General features: G+C 38.0%; 1 protein-coding gene across 10 annotated transcripts in view; it reads left to right on the top strand.

Moving 5' to 3' along the window:
* The window catches only part of dnm2a (dynamin 2a), a 57,153-nt gene that overhangs the window by 20,867 nt on the left and 13,163 nt on the right, over nt 1-23,123 (top strand). For 3 of the 10 annotated variants that reach the window (XM_082179302.1, XM_082179298.1, XM_082179295.1), the window contains exons 2-14: nt 3,378-3,451; nt 6,812-6,961; nt 7,071-7,274; nt 7,562-7,660; nt 8,407-8,567; nt 8,756-8,898; nt 8,987-9,122; nt 9,325-9,392; nt 11,801-11,939; nt 16,564-16,650; nt 16,739-16,809; nt 18,712-18,760; nt 20,389-20,421. In XM_082179302.1, coding sequence (XP_082035428.1) covers nt 3,378-3,451; nt 6,812-6,961; nt 7,071-7,274; nt 7,562-7,660; nt 8,407-8,567; nt 8,756-8,898; nt 8,987-9,122; nt 9,325-9,392; nt 11,801-11,939; nt 16,564-16,650; nt 16,739-16,809; nt 18,712-18,760; nt 20,389-20,421 — 1,414 coding nt within the window. Of the gene's footprint in view, nt 1-3,377; nt 3,452-6,811; nt 6,962-7,070; nt 7,275-7,561; nt 7,661-8,406; nt 8,568-8,755; nt 8,899-8,986; nt 9,123-9,324; nt 9,393-11,800; nt 11,940-14,477; nt 14,617-16,563; nt 16,651-16,738; nt 16,810-18,711; nt 18,761-20,198; nt 20,211-20,388; nt 20,422-23,123 lie in introns of all 10 variants that reach the window. The other 7 variants (XM_082179304.1, XM_082179301.1, XM_082179296.1 and 4 more) reach the window with 5 other exon arrangements.

Below are 23,123 nucleotides of genomic sequence, written 5' to 3'. Positions count from 1 at the left end.
CCCCAGAAAAGTTAGTAAAAACATTGTTAAAATAGTCCAAGTGACTACAGTGGCTCAACCCTACAGTGAAGTTTATCAAGCGACGAGAATACTTTTTGTGCGCAAAAAAACTTAAAAATAACGACTTTATTCAGCGATCATTTTCTTCTGTGTGGGCCTCTGAGTGAGTTCACGAGACCGCCACGACGCATGCGCGAGAACTGAGATGTTGTTAGTTATTGTCTGCTGCTTTAAATACTGCATTAATTGGGAGATAGTCCTCACTGCAGAACACGAAATCCAGGGGGAGGAGTTTGATCCAGATCCAACTCCTCCCACCTTACATGTACCTAAACCTACCAATCTCCACCCCCTGATCCCTAAACCCACCCCTAAACCTACCAATCTCCACCCCTTAGATCTGGATCAAACTCCGCCCCCTGGATCTCGTGTACTGCAGTGAGGTGCTACTGTTAATTGGCTGTCAATGTTTATATATTGCGCATCAGCTGGAAAAAAAATAATTCTGAAAGTATTTCTGTATCGTTCCTCTGTGTTGTTATTGTTGTGCTCTGGACTTCTACTCATAGAATTAGAACAATTATTAAAACTTGATAGTTATAGTTATCATTTGTATTGTCCTCTCCATGGTGTGAAAGGGCCTTTAGCGTTAGAAAATACCGTAAAAGTTGTCCCATGTATGTTACTTAGCAGCAAGGCAATACTGATTCAGGATCTATTGCACGACCAGTGTAGTCCGATTCCCATACGAGTGATTCTTATGAGCTGTTTTTTTTAAAGAATCGAAAACACAACACAACCAGTGCAGTTCGATTTGCAAACCAATGATGGATTCTGACAAACTGGTTCTATTTAGGCTTTAACTGTGAGACTTATTTCATCATTTGCAATGCTTTGTGGTATGAGAACCGTATTCCCTCATCAAAGAATTTAAATACAGTCTTGTACATTTCGTCTAATTTTCAAATAGCCAATTTCTTTTTTTCACCCAAGGTTTGCAATGTTGTGATTAATCTCAGAGCTAGTTTGTTTGGTTAATTTCCTAGATATTAGAGCTTGACCGATACATTGTTTTTGCCAATTTATCCATACCGATAATCAATTTCTGGAACTATCGGCTACAGACGATAATCTCCACCGATAGTTTTCCCCGCTTGTGTCCGTTGCAGGAGCGGCTGAGAAGGTCTGCTGTCATTGCATAGTACGAGAACGACCTCTAGAGGCAAACTAAAAAAACATCACTGATGCCTTGTGGTGTTTTAAAGTCCCCCTGTGGTGAAAATCAAGTTTTTAATGTTGATTATATGTCTATGTGGTGTTTTTAATATGATTTAAGACAAACCATGTGTAAATTCATGTCAACACCATTACCAGGTTTTTTTTGTTTTTTTTTTTAACTGCAGTGAAAAAAAGACTGTATCAAAAACGCGGTTTGAAATCGCTGGTGTTTCTGACGTCACAAACTACCTTGTAATTAGGGGTGTAACGATACACGTATTCGTATTGAACCGTTCGGTACGAGGCTTTCGGTTCGGTTTTAGGTACGCATTTTCAAACCGAACGGTTCGTTGGACCATTTTTCCTGCCGACCAAAATTTGACAGGAGGAAGTTTGGCAGGAATAGTAGGCTATAATGCTTTCAAGTAACATTACGTCGGTTTTATTTTGACATTATGAATACAATTGCTGCCCTCAAATGTTAATCTGAACTAAAATAAACCTTTGTTTACAACTACTACAATATTACATTTAATTTTTTCCAAGGAGCTGTTTTGTTTTATATGCTCCTAAGAAGAGTCAATTATAGCTCCAGAATTGCTCAAAGTAAAAACAAATCATACTTTATGATGTTAGTTTTAATTAAAAAAAGAATAAAAAATAAATAAATCAAGGAAATTTCTCTAGCATTTCTTTCTTTTTGCTGTATAGAAAACGTACCAAACCGTACCAAACCGAACCGTGACACAAGTGTATCCTATCGAACCGAACCGTGAATTTTGTGAACCGTTACACCCCTACTTGTAACCAATCAAGTCAATGTGGGGGTGGGTTTTACCTTATCATTAGCTGCTGCGATGCAGTGAAGTCTCAAGAGAAGCCAGGTTATCTTGGTATATTTTTCTGTTGATATGAAAAATCGGGTAGATTTAGCAATATAGCTTTCTCCACTGACGTTCTGAGTTGTTTGAAGCATTTCTAAGGATACTGCTTGTTAGAGGGCAGCTGTCTGACTGAGATGGCGAACGGGAACATGGTTTGTGTAACATTAGCAACACATTATTAGCTCTTTGATAACGTAGTCAAGTCACCTTTATTTATATAGCACTTTTTACAATACAGATTGTATCAAGGCAGCTTCACAGTGATAACATGAAAATAATACAACAAAGTTTGTTTCTAGAAGAAAATTGCGTCCTCGTCCACTTTAAGTAAGGCAGATCAATAATGTTGTTGAATATTAAATGTCCCCAGTGGCAAGCCAAAGGCTAATCATATTAATTACCGTAATGTGTCCAACGTTGTACAGAGCGATACATAAAACGCATTACCATTCTGATAGACTAACTTGTAGACGAGCCTGTGTGAGTGAGTGGAGGCAGGGCTCATTTGCATATATGGGTCCGCGTACTAAATGAAGCAAGGGTGTAGAGTTGCATTCATTTCACATTTAAGGCATGGAGATTTATTTTATTTTTTATATGTAATTTGGGGTGTTTTTAAGGGATTAAATAATTGACTACAGAGGGACTTTAAATTATTGCATTTTAATTGGGAATGATCTTGTAAATCTCCTGGCGTACATTGCTATTCTTGTTATCTCGCTTATGTTATAGCCTATACTTTTGTGCTGAAAAGGTATCTGCAACAGGGCTGTGTGTTCACAATTTGGTTTTGTGTGTCATACTTGCATTTCTGATTGTGGACTGATTGAATGCCTGGCTCATTTTTCCTGATATTACCATTAAAACCGTACCTGTTCTGTTCTCTGTGCTTTGTTAAATCTGTGGGTGTAAAGGGATGAAACTGCTCTCGGCTCACAGTTTGATCTCAGAGGGTGTTTATAATACGCCACAGTGTTATTAAATGTACCCTGATTTGGCTGCAAGATACGGCTGTGGCCATTCATTTGTAAAAGCATTGCAGCCTCTTAGGAATTATGGGCCTTCAAAAGGTGCCACCATGTTTTAATATTCATTGCTACAAGGGACCATGATAGTGTCTTGGTTTGTGTGTGTGTTCTGATATGAATGCAAAGAGGTTGCCCCTAAACATTCGCTCCTCTCTCATGAATAATTTGATCAAACTCGGGACTCTGAAGTGTTTGCCTCTCATTCATCCATACTCACTTTCTCCTTCTCTCGTTGTTTTTCCTCCAGGGATTTCCTTCCCCGAGGCTCAGGCATCGTCACCCGCAGGCCTCTCATTCTGCAGCTAGTTAACAACAAAGCTGGTGAGTGTGTTAATGAGCACAACTGAACAAAGCCTTCTCAGGTACGTAATATGTATGTGGTTGATTGAAACCACATGCTTTCATGCTTGTTCATACACGGTGGCCAGAAAATTTAGTGTGACAAATGTGTCACATCAAATGACACATCAAGGGCCCTATGAAATCCACTTTAATTGTTTCCCACAAAATTTCTTTTTTTTTCCCCCGCAAATTAATGCTGCTTGAATTTTTCTGGATTGGACTTTAAATTAAATTTTTATAATACATTTTTTATTTTATTTATATATATATATATATATATATATATATATATACAGTACTGTGCAAAAGTCTTAGGCAGGTTAATATCCCCCCCCCAATTATTATTGTAATAATCCAGTGAGATTTGTGTATGCACAAGGAATCTGACAACAGCCGGTATGATCTGATCTCACCATCGAGTCTGTCTGTGATTACATGAAGAAACAGAAAAAACTGAGACAGACTAAATCCAGAAGAACTGCGGGAACATCTCCGAGATGCTTGAAGAAACCTTCCTTCAAAGCTACCTGAAAAACTATGCGCAAGTGTACCTGGACAAAAGCCGTTTTAAACGCAAAGGGTCGTTACACCATATATTGAGTTGAATTAGTTAATAGAAGTTAAATAATAAATAAATTCAATTTGTGAATTTAACATGTAAGTTTAATATTAACATGCCTAAGACTTTTGCACAGTACTGTATATATATATAAAAAAAAAATCTATTGAATTTTAATAATGTTAGTGCCCTATGAAATGTTTATTATTTTTTGTCTGTTTTAATTTTCAGTAATCTGTGTTTTATGATATAACACAAATGTATTATGGAAAACTCTGGTAATCAAATGAATGCATAAAACGTTAGCAATTTAATTCATCTTATAAAATGTAATCAAACGAAATTAAAACAATTCCTTTTATTTTTTGGCAAGCAAAGGGCTGCACAACATTCTGCTAAAAATTCTTTAAAAATAATGTTTTAATAAACTGTATAATTACAGTGCATTCGACTTCACAATAGAAATATATTTCTGTCATCGTCTCTTCAAGTTAAACCGAACTTTTATTTTGGCAGGCTGTTATGAAGGCCTGTGAGTTGCTGTGTGAATTTTACTATCTCATGAAATAGTGAAATGACGTTTGAAAAGCCGTTTTCTGCTCCTAAAACGTTGCTGTCATGTAAATGAACGGCCAAAACGCATAAAAAGTTTTCATCCAAATTTTGACAAGTTCCATGACATTCCACGTTATGCATAAACATGCTTTATCACATTCTAGTTTGAAAACAATAATAAAAAAAAAAACTGTTGTTTATTACTGTTCCTTTTGCTAGTGACACAATAATGACACGGTTAATCTTTAACTAATAATGTCATCTTATTCCGATTTCATACACAAGGCAGTTCTCCTCTGAAACTTCCCCTTGTAACATTTACATCTCTCAGCCACTTTACAAGCAATTATCATTTATATTGCTTTCAGTATGAGGTAATGTAATGTAGCGAGAACACGGAAGTGCAGATGGAGAATTAATTCAGACAGAAAGACATTACAGAACAAATTATCTTCCAAATCAGTGTAATCGACCGTAAAGAGGAACATAACAAAGCTGAACTGCTGTTGTCTGCTTCTAAATGCATAATATCTGTGCATCATTCACATGATTGGGAATTAAGAAGCAGAGAACCAGTTCCATTTTGAATTAATACTACTTTGTTTGGTTCACGGCTCAAACGTGCTCTCTGCAACCTGTTGCAAAGCATTTGACGCTGTTGTTGGTTATTTAAAATATCGATTGGATGAGCTCACGGCTCGATTGGATTTATGTAATTGATACTGTTGCTATGGTTACCTCTATGGATAGATAATCGTAAAAAATAATCAACAGATTAATCGATTAAAAATAATAATCGTTGCCCTAGTCATAATTTGCGATTTTTATAAATGTGGATATTTTTTATATTCTCTTGTAGGACTGTCACAATTCCTCGATTAAATGCGAGTACTCGATTAAAATAATTCCTCGATTGCAAAATACCCGTATTGAGTAACCGGCAAAATACCGGAAGTGACGCATCCCTCGCTCTAAGTGTGCATAATAAACAACGTTTTTATGTCTACACATTCTTGTTCGAGAAATTACAGCGGCTGGAGCATTTATTTCGTAAATAAGTTGCCAAATATTAAAAATTAAGTAAACATTTTCATTTAATATAATTTGGCCAATATTAAACAAAGATTTGATTTGCTGTAAAGTGTACCAACACCAGACCGTAGGCGTCCTCTGCAGGCATTAGTTATAAAACTGTACATAAGATGATCTTTTTTTATTATGTATATTATGTATTTTAACATTGTTCTGTAAAACCATATGATTAGTTGCTTTTGATGCTTTATTTGAACCAAATATTATTACCTCGTTGTTATTATGTATTTTTAGTCATTATAAAGGCTTAGGTCTTTTATTCGATTATTCGATTAATCGTCAAAATAATCGACCATTTACTCGTTTACAAAAACAATGGTTAGTGACATCCCTGTTCTCATGTCATTTTTGTCCCTATATTAAAAGCCCATGCAACTAAAATTCTTCTGACGAGACACAATCACTTTATATCATAAACAGATTTACTTTTATTCATATATTGATCAACACATAGAGCACATCAAATATAGTAAACGGAAGCTCAGACATGCTTGCCTAATGTTTTTTTTTTTTTTTTTTTTTTGCACTTTAGCATGAAAATATCTGTATATATATATATATATATATATATATTTATTTATTTTTTGGGGGGGGGTATTTTAGTAAGTATTTTTTGGTGACCTATCCCTTTAAATCAGTATAATTACTGCATAATTAATTGCAGTTGAAATATTTGCTAAAATAATTGCAATAGGTTTTTTTTGTTGTGTGAACTAAATCATACAGCCCTTATGGAAATTAGCATGTTTCGTAAAATCTCTTCTGTATATTAGTGTGGAATAGTGTTATTGCAGTGTCATTGAGATTATCTTTTATTACTATTAACGTTTTTAAAAATTTCAACATACTTTTTTTTTGTTTTAGCTATTTTAGTACATCTAGTTAAACTAAATAGCAACTAGCTGAAATAAAATGTTTTTTTTTTTTTATACATAACATAATCATTTTAGTTTTAGCTGACTATATAATAACCCTGGTGTGAAATGCTTACATTTTATGGCAGTGACAGTGTTTAGGCTTTAGGTGAAAATACCACTATATGGTTTTCATGTCTTGTTTGCATTGATGCTGAAATGTCGTCCGCCCATCTCCATATCACCCTTAACCACACTCTCAATCTCTCTGTCTTGTAGAATATGCCGAGTTCTTGCACTGCAAAGGGAGGAAGTTTGTGGACTTTGATGAAGTCCGTCAGGAAATTGAAGCAGAAACCGACAGGATTACAGGATCCAATAAGGGCATCTCTCCTATTCCCATCAACCTCAGAGTGTACTCTCCACACGGTAATACAACAAAAGACTCTTTAATACCACTGCTTTCCTCAGTCCACACTCGTAATCTCGGCAGCCATTGTTAAAATGTCACTCCTCTCTCTCTCTCTCCCTTCAACAGTATTGAATCTGACTCTCATTGATTTGCCCGGTATGACCAAGGTTGCGGTGGGCGACCAGCCGGTAGACATTGAGCACCAGATTCGAGACATGATCTTGCAGTTCATCACTAGGGAAAGCTGCCTGATCCTCGCCGTCACCCCGGCCAACACTGACTTGGCAAACTCGGATGCCCTCAAGGTGGCTAAAGAGGTGGACCCTCAAGGTGAGGATTGCTGGAGAGATAAAAGAACGAGAGGAGATGGATAGATAGAGTTCACATAGTCACTGAAAACCTGTAGCTTAGAAACCATAGTGATTTCCACTTTATGAGCCGATCATTCTTTTTAGTGAATCCCAAATGCTCTAGTGAAACTTGAATTTAGAAGATTTTTTTTTTAAGTAATCCTGATCAAGCAGGAAAGGTCATGGAAATTCATTGGTCAATAGAGTGGGAACCCTTTGGAGAGAACACAAGTTGTTGTTAATGTATTTTTGTTTGTGTTTCAACAGGAGTGCGCACCATTGGTGTGATTACTAAACTGGATCTAATGGATGAGGGTACAGACGCCCGGGATATCCTGGAAAATAAACTCTTACCGCTGCGTAGAGGTGGGCAGTTTGTACTTTAAACAATCACATTACAGGAGTGTAATTTATGGCCAATTATCTTATCATTTATGAGTCATTTTATGTCACCATACCATAACCATATACACTACTATTCAAAACTTTGGGTTTGGTAAGGTTTTTTTTTTTTTTTTTTTTTTTTAGAAGCTTCTTATGCTTACTAAGGCTGCATTTATTTGGCAAAAAATATAGTAAAAACACTAATAGTGTTAAATGTTTCCTATCTTAATATATATTCAAATGTAATTTATTCCTATGATTAAAGCTGAATTTTCAGCATCATTACTCCAGTCTTCAGTGTCACATGATCCTTCTGAAGTCATTCTAATATAATGATTTGATGCTCAAGAAACATTTCTTATTATTATTAATGTTGAAAACTGTGCTGCTTCATATTTTTCTGGAAACCATGATACATTTTTTTGGATTCTTTGTTGAATAAAAAGTTCATAAGAACAGCATTTATTTGAAATGGAAGAGTCTTTACTGTCACTTTTGATCAGTTTAACATGACCTTGCTGAATAAAAGTATATTTTCATAAAAAATAAAATAAAAATCGTACTGACCCCAAACTTTTTGAGAACAATACCATACAATATAAAGTGTTCTTTGGAGGGACAAAAGGAGGTAGCAATATTCCAGTTTACATATTTCTACCATTGCATGGGGTATATATTGACCATCCAGCTCTGGCACAGGCTATTTAATGTCACTTTCTCTGTCCCAGGTTATATTGGTGTAGTAAACAGAAGTCAGAAAGATATAGATGGCAAGAAGGATATTCGTGTTGCTATGGCGGCAGAAAGAAAGTTCTTCCTGTCCCATCCCAGCTACAGACACATGGCTGAAAAAATGGGAACACCACACCTGCAGAAGGCCCTCAACCAGGTAGGAACACGACACTAGCCATGGCATTGCACAAATAATTCCATTTGGGAAAAGATTAGCATATGCTTATATAAATATTTCTAATTCCTGAAAATGTCTTTGTTTGGTGAATGTCACCCTCTGTTTGGTGCCATTATGTTTATATACTGTATCACATTCTCACTTCCTTTTATTTTTTTTGTTTTTAGCAATTGACCAACCACATCCGGGACACGCTACCCGGCTTACGCAGCAAACTCCAGTCTCAGCTTCTCTCACTGGAAAAGGAGGTGGAAGAGTATAAGAATTTCCGCCCGGATGACCCTACGCGAAAGACCAAGGCTCTGCTGCAGTGAGTCCAGTGACGTGACTAGCATCTCGAACTAAAGCAATTTCTAAGCTGGGGCAAGTGTGTATAACTCTGAGTATAACTCTTTCAGGATGGTCCAGCAGTTTGGAGTGGACTTTGAGAAGTGCATCGAAGGGTCCGGAGACCAGGTGGACACAGCAGAGTTGTCTGGAGGTGCCCGGATAAACCGAATTTTCCATGAGCGCTTCCCCTTCGAGCTAGTCAAGGTAAATGCCTCTATTTTCAACAGAACTCTTGGTTTTGTCTGCTTTTGAACTGTCAAAGTTTGTCTGAATGATTCTACTTGTTTAGAATTCAGCAAATACTATGATCTTAAGATAACAAGTCACAGCAAGTTCCCAGAGGACCCGGTATGCCACACAGGTGCAGTGGCAAGTCCCTGTTGTGAAGTCTCTCTTTCTCTTTCAGATTGTTTTTGATGAGAAGGAGCTCCGGCGAGAAATCAGTCACGCCATTAAGAACGTCCATGGTGTCAGGCAAGTGGTGTCCCATTGACGGCAGGCCTTACGCTGGCATGAAAGCCACGACACTTCTTATATCCTCTGTTCACTGACTAATCCCTCACTCTTTCACTCTAATCACACACTTTCTTTCTCTGAAATGTCTTATAGTAAGGCCATGCTTTCCCAACACAATTACCAGAATCGTTTTACTGCTCACGCCACGTTTTTTCTTATCATTTGTCTCATTATAAAAATAATTAGATATTACAAATTGCATTTGTCAGTCGGTACAAGTATTTTCTGCATGTCACCACTCTTTTCACAATACCGTATTTTTTGGAATATAAGTCACACCGGGTCAAAATTGCATTCTTTGAGAGAAAAAAAAAACACAGGCAAGTCGCAACCGTGTGTAAGTCACACTTTATTATTACATTCAGAAATAATGTAAATACTGGTAAATAAAGGCGGAACATTCACAAACATTATACTTACTATAAATGTGTATTTTAGTTCCCTAAGAAAATGTGACAAAGGAAAATATTGTTAATTCTCTCTCCACCATTTGTTCTATTATGGTTTATGGCACATCATTGTTGCACATTATGGGGCGTAAATGACATGATTAAAAACATTACAGTGTCAATGTTGGCTCAAATCCGACTCAGAACACATTGTTTAACCACTCCACTGTTGTAGTTGAGACCAGCTCATTCAAGTCAAAGTCAAGACCAAGACCTGAAGAAGATCGAGTCCAGGACAAGACTGAGTAAACATGCTCGACCTTTACAAGACCATGAAAATATAATCTTAGACTCAGACTCAAGGATCAAGACCATGAAAATATAATCTTAGACTCAGACTCAAGGATCAAGACCATGAAAATATAATCTTAGACTCAGACTCAAGGACCAAGGCCATGAAAATATAATCTTAGACTCAGACTCAAGGACCAAGACCATGAAAATATTGTCTTAGACTCAGACTCAAGGACCAAGACCATGAAAATATAATCTTAGACTCAGACTTAAGGACCAAGACCATGAAAATATAATCTTAGACTCAGACTCAAGGACCAAGGCCATGAAAATATAATCTTAGACTCAGACTCAAGGACCAAGACCATGAAAATATTGTCTTAGACTCGGACTCAAGGACCAAGACCATGAAAATATAATCTTAGACTCGGACTCAAGGACCAAGACCATGAAAATATAATCTTAGACTCAGACTCAAGGACCAAGACCATGAAAATATTGTCTTAGACTCAGACTCAAGGACCAAGACCATGAAAATATAATCTTAGACTCAGACTTAAGGACCAAGACCATGAAAATATAATCTTAGACTCAGACTCAAGGACCAAGGCCATGAAAATATAATCTTAGACTCAGACTCAAGGACCAAGACCATGAAAATATTGTCTTAGACTCGGACTCAAGGACCAAGACCATGAAAATATAATCTTAGACTCGGACTCAAGGACCAAGGCCATGAAAATATAATCTTAGACTCAGACTCAAGGACCAAGACCATGAAAATATTGTCTTGGGCTCAGAATCGAGGACCAAGACCATGAAAATGTGATCTTGAACTCAACGACCAAGACCGTGAAAATATAGTCATGGGCTCATAATCTATGACCAAGACCAAAACCATGAGCACCAAGACCATAAAAATGTGATCTTGGTCTCGAGGACCAAGACCATGAAAAAAAAATGGCACTGGTCCTCAATTCTGAGCCCAAGACTAAGACCATGAAAATATGTTCTTGAACTCAAGGACCAAGACAATGAGAATATAGTCATGGGCTCATAATCAATGACCAAGACCACATCCATGAAAATATGGTCTTGTGCTTGGACTCAGTGGACTTGGGAGCATATGGACTGTCTTGACGCATTAAAACCCCTCTTCTGCTCTCGGTCTTGACTCTGACTCAAATGAGCTGGTCTTGACTGTCATTTCTACTCATTCTTACCACGTGTCTGCAATTGGAGTGAGCATCAATTGACTGCAATCTGGGTACAGTATCTCTTGTGAGACCCTCAAATATTCGTCCGCCACCGCAAAAACTGTGTCATGAGGGCATGGCCTAAAGCGATTCTTAAAATCACTGAGGATCCTTGTCGTCTCTGAAATGTTTAATTGACTTATTTTTCCCCACAGCAAGTCACACTCATCTGTCCGTGTATTATTTAGGATTCTGTTTCTAGTCTTTGTGAGCTAAACCAATGTCTTTATCCTCTTCTTTCCCTCCACTTCACCCTCAAGTACCCTATTTTCACTTGGTTTCACTTCTATTAAGTTGAATTTTCACGTCATTGTCACAAATATTTGTCTTTGAGTTATTTTTTTGTCACTTTTGTTGTTTTCTTTCACCTCACTGTTCGTCTCCGTCCTCTTACGTCCTGCTGTCTGTCTGTCCTGTGCGTTCTCAGAACTGGGCTGTTCACTCCAGATCTGGCGTTTGAAGCCATCGTGAAAAAGCAGATCATTAAGCTGAAAGAGCCCTGTCTGAAATGTATCGATCTGGTTATTCAGGAGCTCATCAACACATTCAGGCAGTGCACCAACAAGGTACTGCAGTACCCCAGCCTGGCCACAGGGGGGCTTCCAGTGAGGGGGTCACACTACATCTGAGACAAACAGACGGTGCTTTCAGCTAAAAGCACAGAGGGAGAGTTAGAGGTTGAACGATAGACTTCGGGGAGCGTGTTTGCGTGTCAGTGTGGCCCCCTCAGCCCCTCGACTGCCTTGTGCGCTGGATCTGCTGTCGTGTGTTGGGGTGTTGTGACGGTCTTGTGATAAGGAGATGATTGGAGAATGACACTCTCTGATCATCTGCGGTCTAAAAGGGACGAGCCGTGGGTTCGTAACATCCTGCTGAATGCTGAGCATCTCTGTAGCCAAGGGTCAAAATGAAATGCAAGGGCTATTGAGGCCCATTCACACCAAGTCCGAAATACATATCAAGTAAAGGTGGGATCGTTCCAATGTCTTAAAGTCCCCCTGTAGTCATTCATTTGAATCCCTTAAAACTTGTCTTTGATCACCAAAATGAGATATTTAAAGATTTTTTTTCATGCCTTAAAATAGCTTGAACGTAACTCTACCCCTTTGCCTCATTTAGTATTTGTGGTTCTATGAATATGCAAATTAGCCCCGCCTCCACTCACTCACACCAGATCAGAGATCCACTCGTTGGCGATCGTCCGTTGATCTGATTGGTTACAAGGTAGTTTGTGACGTCAGAAACACCGTTTATTGATATAATCCCAAAACAAGACGATGAATGAAGTAAACTTGATTGAGAACATAACATAGACATTAATATAAACGTGAACTTGACTTGACATCACTGGACTCGATAGCAGCAGCATCAATACACAACAAGCCAAAAATATGAGAAACACAATGAAAACATGACACATGGAACAAGGAACCAATCAGAACAGGACACATTAGACAAGGGAATCACATGACAATCAGGAAATTTAAACATGACTATGAAAACTACAAAATAAAAGACATGAAAACAAACTTGGAACAAAACCACTAAACAGACGTGACCGTAACATTACAACACAACTCAAAATGGTCTGCTTTAACCGCACATTGTCATATGAACCTCGAGTCTCGTCCTTGTGATACAGAAATACACTTTAGCATACAAAGTAGTACACTTTAGCGTACTTGCTAGGGCAAGCACGCATCACAGTAACAGTTTTTGGTTTATTTCGAGTTTTAATTAATGCCTTATCATTCAGCAAATAAGTCAAAGACCTTTACAATCAATTTAGCCTTTAGACTGATTTAAACTGTTAACTCATGAGTTGGAGACTTAATTATTTTCAATCTTTTTCACTAATTTAAATCAAAAACTTGTTGGTTTTGGGGTCTTTATAAGATTTGAGTCATTTTGACTGATAAATTACAAAGAACCAGTGTACAAGTCATTTGTTCACGAATTGGACTATACTGGTTGTGTATGTTGTGTTTTTTGCATTCACACGTTTTATTGCATTTTGTGTGTGTGTGTGTGTGTGTGTGTGTGTGTGTGTGTGTGTGTGTGTGTGTGTGTGTGTGCGCTAAGTCTTGTTTTCACTATTTTTTTTTTCTCATTCCCAGTGTAGACTGCTGATTGGCAGCTCTGGGGGAATATCTTTTCTTTGCCGTAGTGCTGCAGATTCAGTCGAATGGCTCTTAGTAATTTAATGTGCCATTCTCTCCGCATAGGCTGAAGAACACAGATGTTGAAGAGCTATTAAAGTCTACATGAAATTAAAATAAAACTCTGTTTTCTGAATGCATATTATAGGTCTTATTGTGAACAATTCATCCGTGCAATTTTTTTGAGCTCGTAATATTTCATCAAAATGTCAAAACTGGACTTTCCGGTAAAAACGACAGACTTTCTCTGCTGACGTTTTCATGTCTTCTCCAATCATTTAGTCCATTTTAAACCCACCCCTGCCTCCACTTTTGAGTGCAACGTCCACATCTCAAAATCCAGTCAACCATCCCGTCCTATATTTTTCCTTTTTCGATAATCCGTTTCCCTCTGAAATAGCAACTGATCTTTTCCTCCATATTGTGACAAACATCCGTTTCATCACGACTTTAACAGAAGTGTCATATAAACCACTGGATTCTAGTATTTCAAAATGTTTAAACCAAAACAATGATTTTTGAAGGCTAGGTTACTAGTTTTAATATATTTAATACTGTTTTTTATTTTTATACTGTGTTGTAACATTGGACTTGGTGTGAATATTTTTGCAAATCTTTTAGACTTATTTAGTTGTAGACTTATTTAGACTTGAACAGACTTTTCTGTAGGATATGAATAGTGTGCTGTAAAAATACATAACTCATAATTCATGGATGTGAAAACCTGCGACTCCCCCTTTTGGACCCTAACTTTGTATCTGTTAATAGATAAGCAATGATTAATCAACTAAAAATTACCTCTCTTTTTATTCTTCCCCTTCTCCATGCTCTCTTCTGCCTTCTTTCTCTTTTTTTCTGTCCTCTTTTAACACCTCCACACTTTTTCTTCTACACCCCACCCCACCCCACCCCCCTTGCCCAACGGCATCACCCTGACCCCCTCAGAACGGGGTTGTTCACCCCTGACCTGGCCTTTGAGACTATAGTGAAAAAGCAGATCCGCAAACTGAAAGAGCCCAGCCTGAAATGTGTGGACATGGTGGTGTCCGAAGTCACCACCCTCGTCAGGAAAAGTGCCAACAAGGTAACCAGGAGTGCGGATCGAGAAGAGGCAGAGCCCAAAAAAAACAAAAACTCCTCCTTCCTCCATTTCCACACTGCCGCCCGCCTGCCTGCCCTATCAGCTTTCCATCTATATCAAATCAGCCCATCGTCTGTCTGGAATGTGTTCATGTCACTCATGTCCGAAGTTGGTGTTCTGTTCCATAATGAGCCTCACATTTCCATAGTCCCTGTGACTCCAACATATAGCATCCGGATTGCTTGGGAAACGGGGTGTTTCTAAGATGAATCAGCTTTTGAGCGCCAGTGATCAGTGTTTGTCAGTGGCTCATCACCTTATCTCGCTCTTTGTTGCTTTAGTAGAGCATCAGTTAATCTGAACCACTGGCTGTAAAAGTAAAAAAAACAAAAAAAAAACATAGTGACAGATGATTTGCCAACCACTCCAGACACAAAAGGCTGCTGCTGTTGTCATAGCAACAAAGAACCGGTCACCTGCCATCTTGTGGTCGTAGGAGGAACCACAGTGCAATACTTGTGTTGATTCTGTCTTCCCTCCCCAATGTCACACTTTCTTTTCTTTTTTCTTTTTTTTTTTAAACTTTTTTTTCATTTTCTTAAATCTTTACACTTTTTCACTCTCAGATTTGGAAGAGATTTTTCTCCTCAAAAAGTAAATATTTCCTGCACTTCACCACATATTTGTTAACATCAAATAATTGTATCACTTAAGATTGATCAGTTTTAAGTACTAGGGATGGGAATCGTGAGGAATTTAGCGATTCTAGTTCCAATTCCATTTTGAATGATTATTTTAATACATTTTAGGAAGCACTAAATTATTGATGCTGTACTATGTTGTTACGTAAATTATTTAAACAAATATTTAAAAACTCTAAATTATAAAAATACTGAATTCAGAATGCTCTGAATGTGCATCTTTCATACACACTGTCATATGAACAACCAATCAGTAATTCAACTGATTTTATGTCTTTATGTACAACAGGTCCCGCTTTATATTAACACAAAATAGGTCTATACAACACAAAACACAGTTCTTGGTTTATTTCAAATCTAATTTGACCAAAAATAAGGACCTGAAGTTAGTCCGTTGTTATCTCAGTAACAACTATGGCTGATTCGGTGAGCCATTTAAGACCAATGAGTTTGAGATTCATTTGGCTGATTCAGTTGGCAACATTCATAAAGTGTTTTAACAAATCACTAAAACATAATGCATTTAGCCTTTGTTTAGTAGAAACCTGTCTGCATCAATGGAAGATTGTATATCATAACTGTTACCAGAACAAAACTTAATCATATTACTGTAGTATTGTAAGTCAAGTTACATTTATTTATATAGCGCTTTATACAGTACAGATTGTTTCAAAGCAGCTTTACAGGGATAAACAGAAAAATAGTGAGAATAGTTCAGCGTTGATTCAGTTCAGTTTATTGACTGTAGAGTTCATCAATTATGAAATAGGTTCAATTCAGTTCAATAACAGTGTCGATGTTGCAAAATGTGTCAATTATGAAACAAAGCTGACATTTTTTATTTAAGTCAATCATTTAAAATCATATCCACAACCAGTTTTCGATTCCCAACCCTAGTAACACCATCCCTTAAATTTGGTTTACTGCACCTTAGAACTTCATTTATTCATTCGCTGTCTATTCCTAGCTGGGAGTGAATGTTGTCTTACCTGCACAACTTGTTGAAATCCCCAAATCTGCATGCTTGTAGGTGTGAGTGTGCGCATGTCTGCTCTCTCTCTTGCACTGATTCTTCTTGTGCACGGTGGCTTAGCTAAAACTAGTCCTCACATCGACCTGTGTTAAACGGGCTAACTGTGGTTAGCTCCTACCACTTTCATGTCGCAGAACGCGTGTGTGTTTCTGTAGGTGTGCGTGTGGCCGTGTTTACAAGCTTTAGCCTGCATCTATCTGGTGTTTTTCCCCACAGCTAGGCTCTTACCCCAGACTGCGAGAAGAAACCGAGAGGATCGTCACCACTTACGTCAGAGAGAGAGAAGGAAAGACCAAGGACCAGGTGCGAGAGCAACAAGAGAAGATCCCCTTTTCATCACTTTGAGTCTTTTCTTTATTTTCTTATTGTGCAAAATGATTGTCTTTACCAGGTCCTTCTGCTGATTGACATTGAGCTGTCATACATCAACACCAACCATGAGGACTTCATTGGATTTGCAAAGTATGTGTAGCATCCAGTGTGGCGAATTCTGGGTTTTATTTCTCACCCCTAACCTTAGCTTTTGACTGTCTGTAAGTCGGTCGGCGGAGCAGTTTATTTAGACTGACGCAGACAGGAAGGGGCCATGTGGCCGACATGTAAAGCAACCAACCACAATTGACCTTTTCACATGAGTTTATCTGAAACCACATTTATTCCTAAGAGCAAAGCAGAATATAATGAGAGTCTCAAACAAAACTCTCGAATCTTTAGAAGGTTCAAAGCTACGAACATAGTCAAGTCACCTTCATTTATATAGCGCTTTTAACAACATGGACTGTTTCAAAGCAGCTTTACAGTGATAATAGGAAATGAAAGTAACAGAGATTTATTTGGCTTTATAGCAGCTCTAGAATAAAGTTACTGTCCAGCTAAAGTTAGTTTTGATAGATTCACTTCCGTTGCAAAGATGCTCGCTCCGGGCCGCTCATCCGCACAACAACAGTGCCTGGTGGCTCGAGAACGCAAACCTTGAAATAGGTTCCAAGGTGCAAGCCTTGAAAAAAATAAAAATAAAAAATGTTATATATATATAGCATAGCATTTGCAAATATAAAATTCTGGCAAATTTCTTGTTTTTTTTGCCTGTAAGTTTGCTCATCATTTAGTTTTTTCATGGTTAAATAAATGTTAACATTGAATATTATGACAATGGTATGTAGCCTTCATGCAATTCTTAGATATGGTCAGGTTTGTATTCATCAAAGAATCCCCCCCCAAAAAAAAAAGATCACCGTTTCAACAAAAACATTGCACAGCATTAACTGTTTTCAACGTTGATAATAATAAGGAATGTTTCTTGAGCAGCAAATCATCATATTAGAATGATTTCTGAAGGATCATGTGACACTGAAGACTGGAGTAATGATGCTGAAAATTCAGCTTTGATCACAGAGATAAATTACACTTTAAAATATATTAAAACAGTTGTTTTAAATGTAAATAACATTTCACAATGTTACTTTATTTACTGTACTGTTTATCAAATAACTGCAGCCTTGGTGAGCATAAGTGACTTCTTTTAAAAACATTAAAAACGTTTTAATGAAAATACTTTTTTTTATTTTTATAATTTTTCTTTTGTATGGAAGCATCAGTACATTTGACATCCTCAAGCTACATTACCTTCTCTGTTGTGTTCTTGAGGCATTTAAAACATATCGACAATATTAAGATGTCATTTATATATTTAGAAAATGTATATCGGTATTTGCAGGATGTTTTTAACCTCTTAAAACATCTTTTGTGCTGCATCTCCTCTGTACTGTCAGTGCAGTGGACTAAAATGATCAGTTTCAGTCCCTCTGCCTGTGCATTATGGACATAACTTAAGTGCACTAAAATGATTAGTGCATGTCTTTGACCTCTCGGACAGCTAGTGTACAACTTGAGACTTGCATGTGAAATGTCTGCATGCTCAGTTGGTCACTGTAGAGCTTTCAAGAGTTGAGGCAAAGCTACTCTACAGCATCAAGCCTGTCTGACCCTGCTCGTCCTGCGTGTGCCTCCATGCGCATGTCGTGAGTTTATCAGGGCATCTTTGTTAACGGTTCTCATGCCGTCACTTTCAGTCTTGACTTCAGACGGATGGATGACGGTACCATACCAGGGTACGCCAACAACAGGTGCGCTAGCGCCCCCCTCAGTCACAAAGCTACATTTAGATAGATGTTAATCAGACCACCCATCTCCTCTTTTTCCTCCCGCTCCTCCCATCTTCCTGCCTCACTGGCAGGATCGCTCCCACCCAGAGCGCCAGGGAGGTTTACACAGATATTGTTTTATTGTTGTGCTATTCATACAATACATACTGCAGCATCCAATCAGTGTGTAATTGTTGTTTTCTGTTTCCCTCGCCTGCAGCGCCCAGCAAAGAAATATCGTCAACAAGAAGAGGGCCATTCCCAACCAGGTACATCTTTCTCTACTTCCACATGCTCTTGAATCCATTCTGATATCCCTCTATCTTTCCCCACATCCCTCGTTCCAACACTCCCGCCACCATTCCAGTTAAACACAAAAGGGCCAAACACTAAACCCTGATGAATCCCTTACAAAGCAACCCTTTTACTTTACCTCATTTGATCAAAAACTGAACAATATGTTTCCTCAAGGCCTCTATCATTTATACATGTCATCAACTACACCCTTTTGTACAGTGTCCTTACCAGGTGCAACAAAAGCAACGATCTATAAAACCTATGGCTTCCCAGTTTTTGCCTTTACCGACCACAAGCAAAATGATTATTTTAATTTTTTTATCGTGGTTGTTGTTATTAATAATAATAATAATAATAATGTTTAGTTTGAAGTCCTAAAACCTGGAAGCGAGTTAGCATTTTAGAGTTTCAGGTAATTAAAAGGATGTTTCATGTTTTGTTCTGCAACATAAATGGCGTGCAGTCTAAACAAGTGCCTTATTTTACTCAGAAACCAAAAGCACAGGAAATTTCTGAAGGAAGCCAAAGTCTATTAGACTTCCGGGCTCGTCTACAAGCTGACGTCATGACTAAACTGCTAGATTATAAATCAAATTTGCCTGTTATTGTGAAGCATTATGTCACAATAATGCCATTGTCATTTTGTGTTGACAACTTGAATCTTGTCATGTCACACCTGGTTAGGACACAGTGTTAGTATTTGTGTACTGAACATTTATCTGCACTGAAGAGTAACACAGTTAAAAACATGAAAGAGCCTGAAATGGGCTTTTCATGTATCAAGGTTTCAGTGGAAATGACACAAGCAACTTGAAAGTACACTGTGTTATTAGACAGGGACATTCCCTTTCATTTCCTCCCCTGCTTTTGAGAAACTGTGCTTTCACTAGCATCACAGCAATACTAGCTGCTAGTAACACTGACGCATGATAAATGAATAATCAGTGCATTGTTTTATTTGTTTCAGTCTTTCCCTAATGTAAAGCAAACTTCCCCTCTCTGTTTTGAAGTGTAATTCAGAATGTGCATGGATCCAGCCGTGACAATGACACGACCTATTCGATAATTCTGATTTGTGGTACTGTCAGTTAATCTAATTGCATGTAACTTTGTTCTGTTGCTCTCTCTCTCTCTCTCTCTCTCTCTCTCTCTCTCTCTCTCTTTCTCTTTCACCATGTGTCTGCTTCCCTGTCTTCCCAACGTTTTTTCTCGCTGTAACTCTTTCTCTCTTCTTTGACTCACTCCATCACACTCTTGTCCCTTTCAAACCCTTTCATTTCCATTTGAAAAACATGTCTTTCTAATACTTCCTCCTGCATTGTCCTCTTTTTCTTGCTTTGTTTCTTGTGTCTCTGCCTCATTTATTCTACCCAAAACTCACCCCCACCCCCTCCCTCCCTATCACTGCAGGGTGAAGTACTGGTAAGTACCACAAACCTTCAAGCCACACCCAGTTAGAGGTCATCAGCGCTCATCCAGTCAGGAGAACTGAGGCCGTAACAGGGCAACCAACTCATAGTTATCAGTGTGGGCGGGATGTCTGTGTGCTGACTTGACGGCCGAGAGTTATAAAGCTGATGGTTTTTCTTTCACTCTGCAGCTAGGTGGCCTGAGAGAAGGTGAAGTCGAGAAGGTATAGTCTGGTTGAAAACCAAAATGGTGGAACCTGGAATAAAAAAATAATAATTCGTAGTTTGTTCAATTACAGTTACGAGTAATCAGTAACTGACCTCAAATACACCATAAAATGCCCACTGTAATTAGTGGCACCACCTAACATTCGGTAATTCTTGTAATTAAACCAAGAGAACGTTACTAACCATTTATTTAGAGAAAAATTCACAGTGCACAGTGTTTTTGTTTTTGCATGAAAGAATATTACGTTTTTTTTAACAAGAAAAGCATATATGAGTGAAATGGAGGCCTCGGTTGTCCTGTTGCTGGACGTGAGTCCTGGCGGCCAAGGCTGGGTGAGCAGAGTTTGCCTTGTGGAGAATCAGCCTTTACGTCGCCATGGGCATGTGGTGGGTGGGCGGGGCCAAGAAAACATCCAATCATACTAAGGAGCCAAACCCGAACCAAAGATAACATTTAGTGTGTGTTTGAGTTTTCTTTATGTGGTGTGCATTTTTAATGAATGAATGATTGATTATTTCTTTTTTTTTTTTTTTTTTTTTTTTGCGTTTGCCATGAAGAGCTAATCAAAATTATTTTCCATTGAAACATGATTGTTTTCTTCGTACTAGCAACACTTCTGATGTGGGACTGGGCTATATTTGAACAATATTCAAAATCATTGCATCTAAACAGCCATTCTAGTCAAGATTCAAAAGTAAACAATAAAAGTCTAATTAAAGCATAAGCATTTTTAATTTGATGAGTAATTGAATCAGAGATTTGAAACTATTTAATGAAATTGGCCGTTTGAACTGATTACTTGAGATGAATTGAAATTACCAGCTCATTTATTCAAAAAGTGAAAAACAAACCAAACAAAAAAATGAGTAAAGCCCTTAGGAAACTTAAAGGGATAGTTCACCCAAAAATGAAATTCTGTCGTCATTTACTCACTCTCGTGTTGTTCCAAACCTGTGTGAGTTTCTTTCTTCTATTGAACACAAAGGAAGATCTTTTTGGTATCCAAAGAGTTGATGGGCCCCATTTTCTTCCCATAATCTTCAAAATATCTTCTTTTGTGTTCAACAGAAGAAAGAAATTCATACAGGTTTAAAACAACTTGACGGTGAGTAAATTATGACAGAATTTTCATTTTTGGGTGAAATTGATGGCCAAATAAAAGTGTTTTAAATCAGCACAATATTAATTTTATACCTCAATATAAAGTCCAGCCCTAGTGTAAAATCTGGCTGGTATTTCGTTTTTTTTTTTCGTTTTTTTTGGTGTGCCAGTAATGGCCAGAATGGGGCAGTACCGGGTTTCTTTTACTAATCAGTCTACTCTCATTTACAAAATTAACTGCTCAACCTTAGAGAAATCCTTTTTGGGGCAAAGTTAATTGGGGGATTTCTGTTGGGGTAATTAACATTCGCCTCTCACAGGTAATCATGTAATCATCTCATCTTTAATTCAAAAATCGCTCCTTCTATCAACAGATTTCTGTTTAAAAAGACAGCTGATCATATTTTTCCAACTCTTTTATTAATTGTTGATAATTATACACTTTACATAATATTAGGATTAATTAGTGTAAGCTAGAGAGACGGCAGTCAGAATGTGCGACGTCGAGGAGAGGAGAAATCCAAACACTAACGGAAAATAGGGTCATGCTCTCGTTTCTTCCAGTTGTGGGCGGCAAAGGGAAATTGGATCCATGTTAGAGAATACAGAGCCCGAGTCAGGCTCTGACCGCAGATATTTGCTGGATTTCTGTCTATTGAAAAGATATTCAAGAGCGTTTTTGTGGTCATTTGTTCGGGTCGCTACAGTACGTTCCTAACACGAGATGCCTGAGCCGTACTGTCCTGGTGTCTTTCTCACCTTATCAATCACTTCTGTCTTTTTCCCCTCTTAGAGATGGTTATCAGGTTTAAGAAAGTTGATGGCATTTCCCCACCAAGGCAAACAATCTATATAGGCTGTGCCATTAGTTTTATGTCTGTGTTGTTTCTGTTGGCACTCTCTGACTAACTCAAACCCTCTCTTCTTAGTTTCACTCCAACTTTACAGAGAACAAAGCCAAATGGAAAGGGAGAAAAGGGATGGTATCTTAGAAATGCTTGTGGCAGATATGTATTTCCGTTATGAGATAAGTTTAATGTCATTGATGCCGTGTGGTATCACGAAGTAAAGATGTAGTACCAGGACGGAACTAGAATGTGCATTAAGATCTTAAATAAGATTCATTTTGATCCCACAATCCTTGACTTCCGGATATCTTTTAACCCTCAAAATTAACATTGCAATCCTGCTGAAAGCCCTTCCCCTCCCTTTTTAAACTTTGTTTCCTTAACTAACAATTTTTACATTCCCTTCCTAGTCCTGTACCTTCTCTTAGCAAACACCTCTGGTTACCAGTATGACTCGCCTACCGATGTCTTCTCACTATCCCTCGCTGTTCAGATTTTCACACTTGAGTGTACGTCTTTCTCCATTTAACACCACTAACGCTGCTTGTTTACCAGTATGTAGGTTAGCTTTTAATCACCAATTTGACCCTAACATACCGCTGTCGACCTCTGACCTCCGTTCCTCTGGCAGGCCAGTTGGTCTGGATGGCATCTGCCATCACATTTCCACATTGCTTTTGAAAGCAGAAAAAAATATATAAAAATTGACAAGCACAACAAAGTTTTTCCTTTGTACTTTTATTGTTGC

The sequence above is a fragment of the Leuciscus leuciscus genome (assembly GCF_965113295.1).
Source record: "Leuciscus leuciscus genome assembly, chromosome: 1".
NCBI lineage: Eukaryota > Metazoa > Chordata > Actinopteri > Cypriniformes > Leuciscidae > Leuciscus > Leuciscus leuciscus.
The sequence above is the reverse complement of the archived record's forward strand: the minus strand, read 5'-3'. Positions and strand labels throughout refer to the sequence as shown.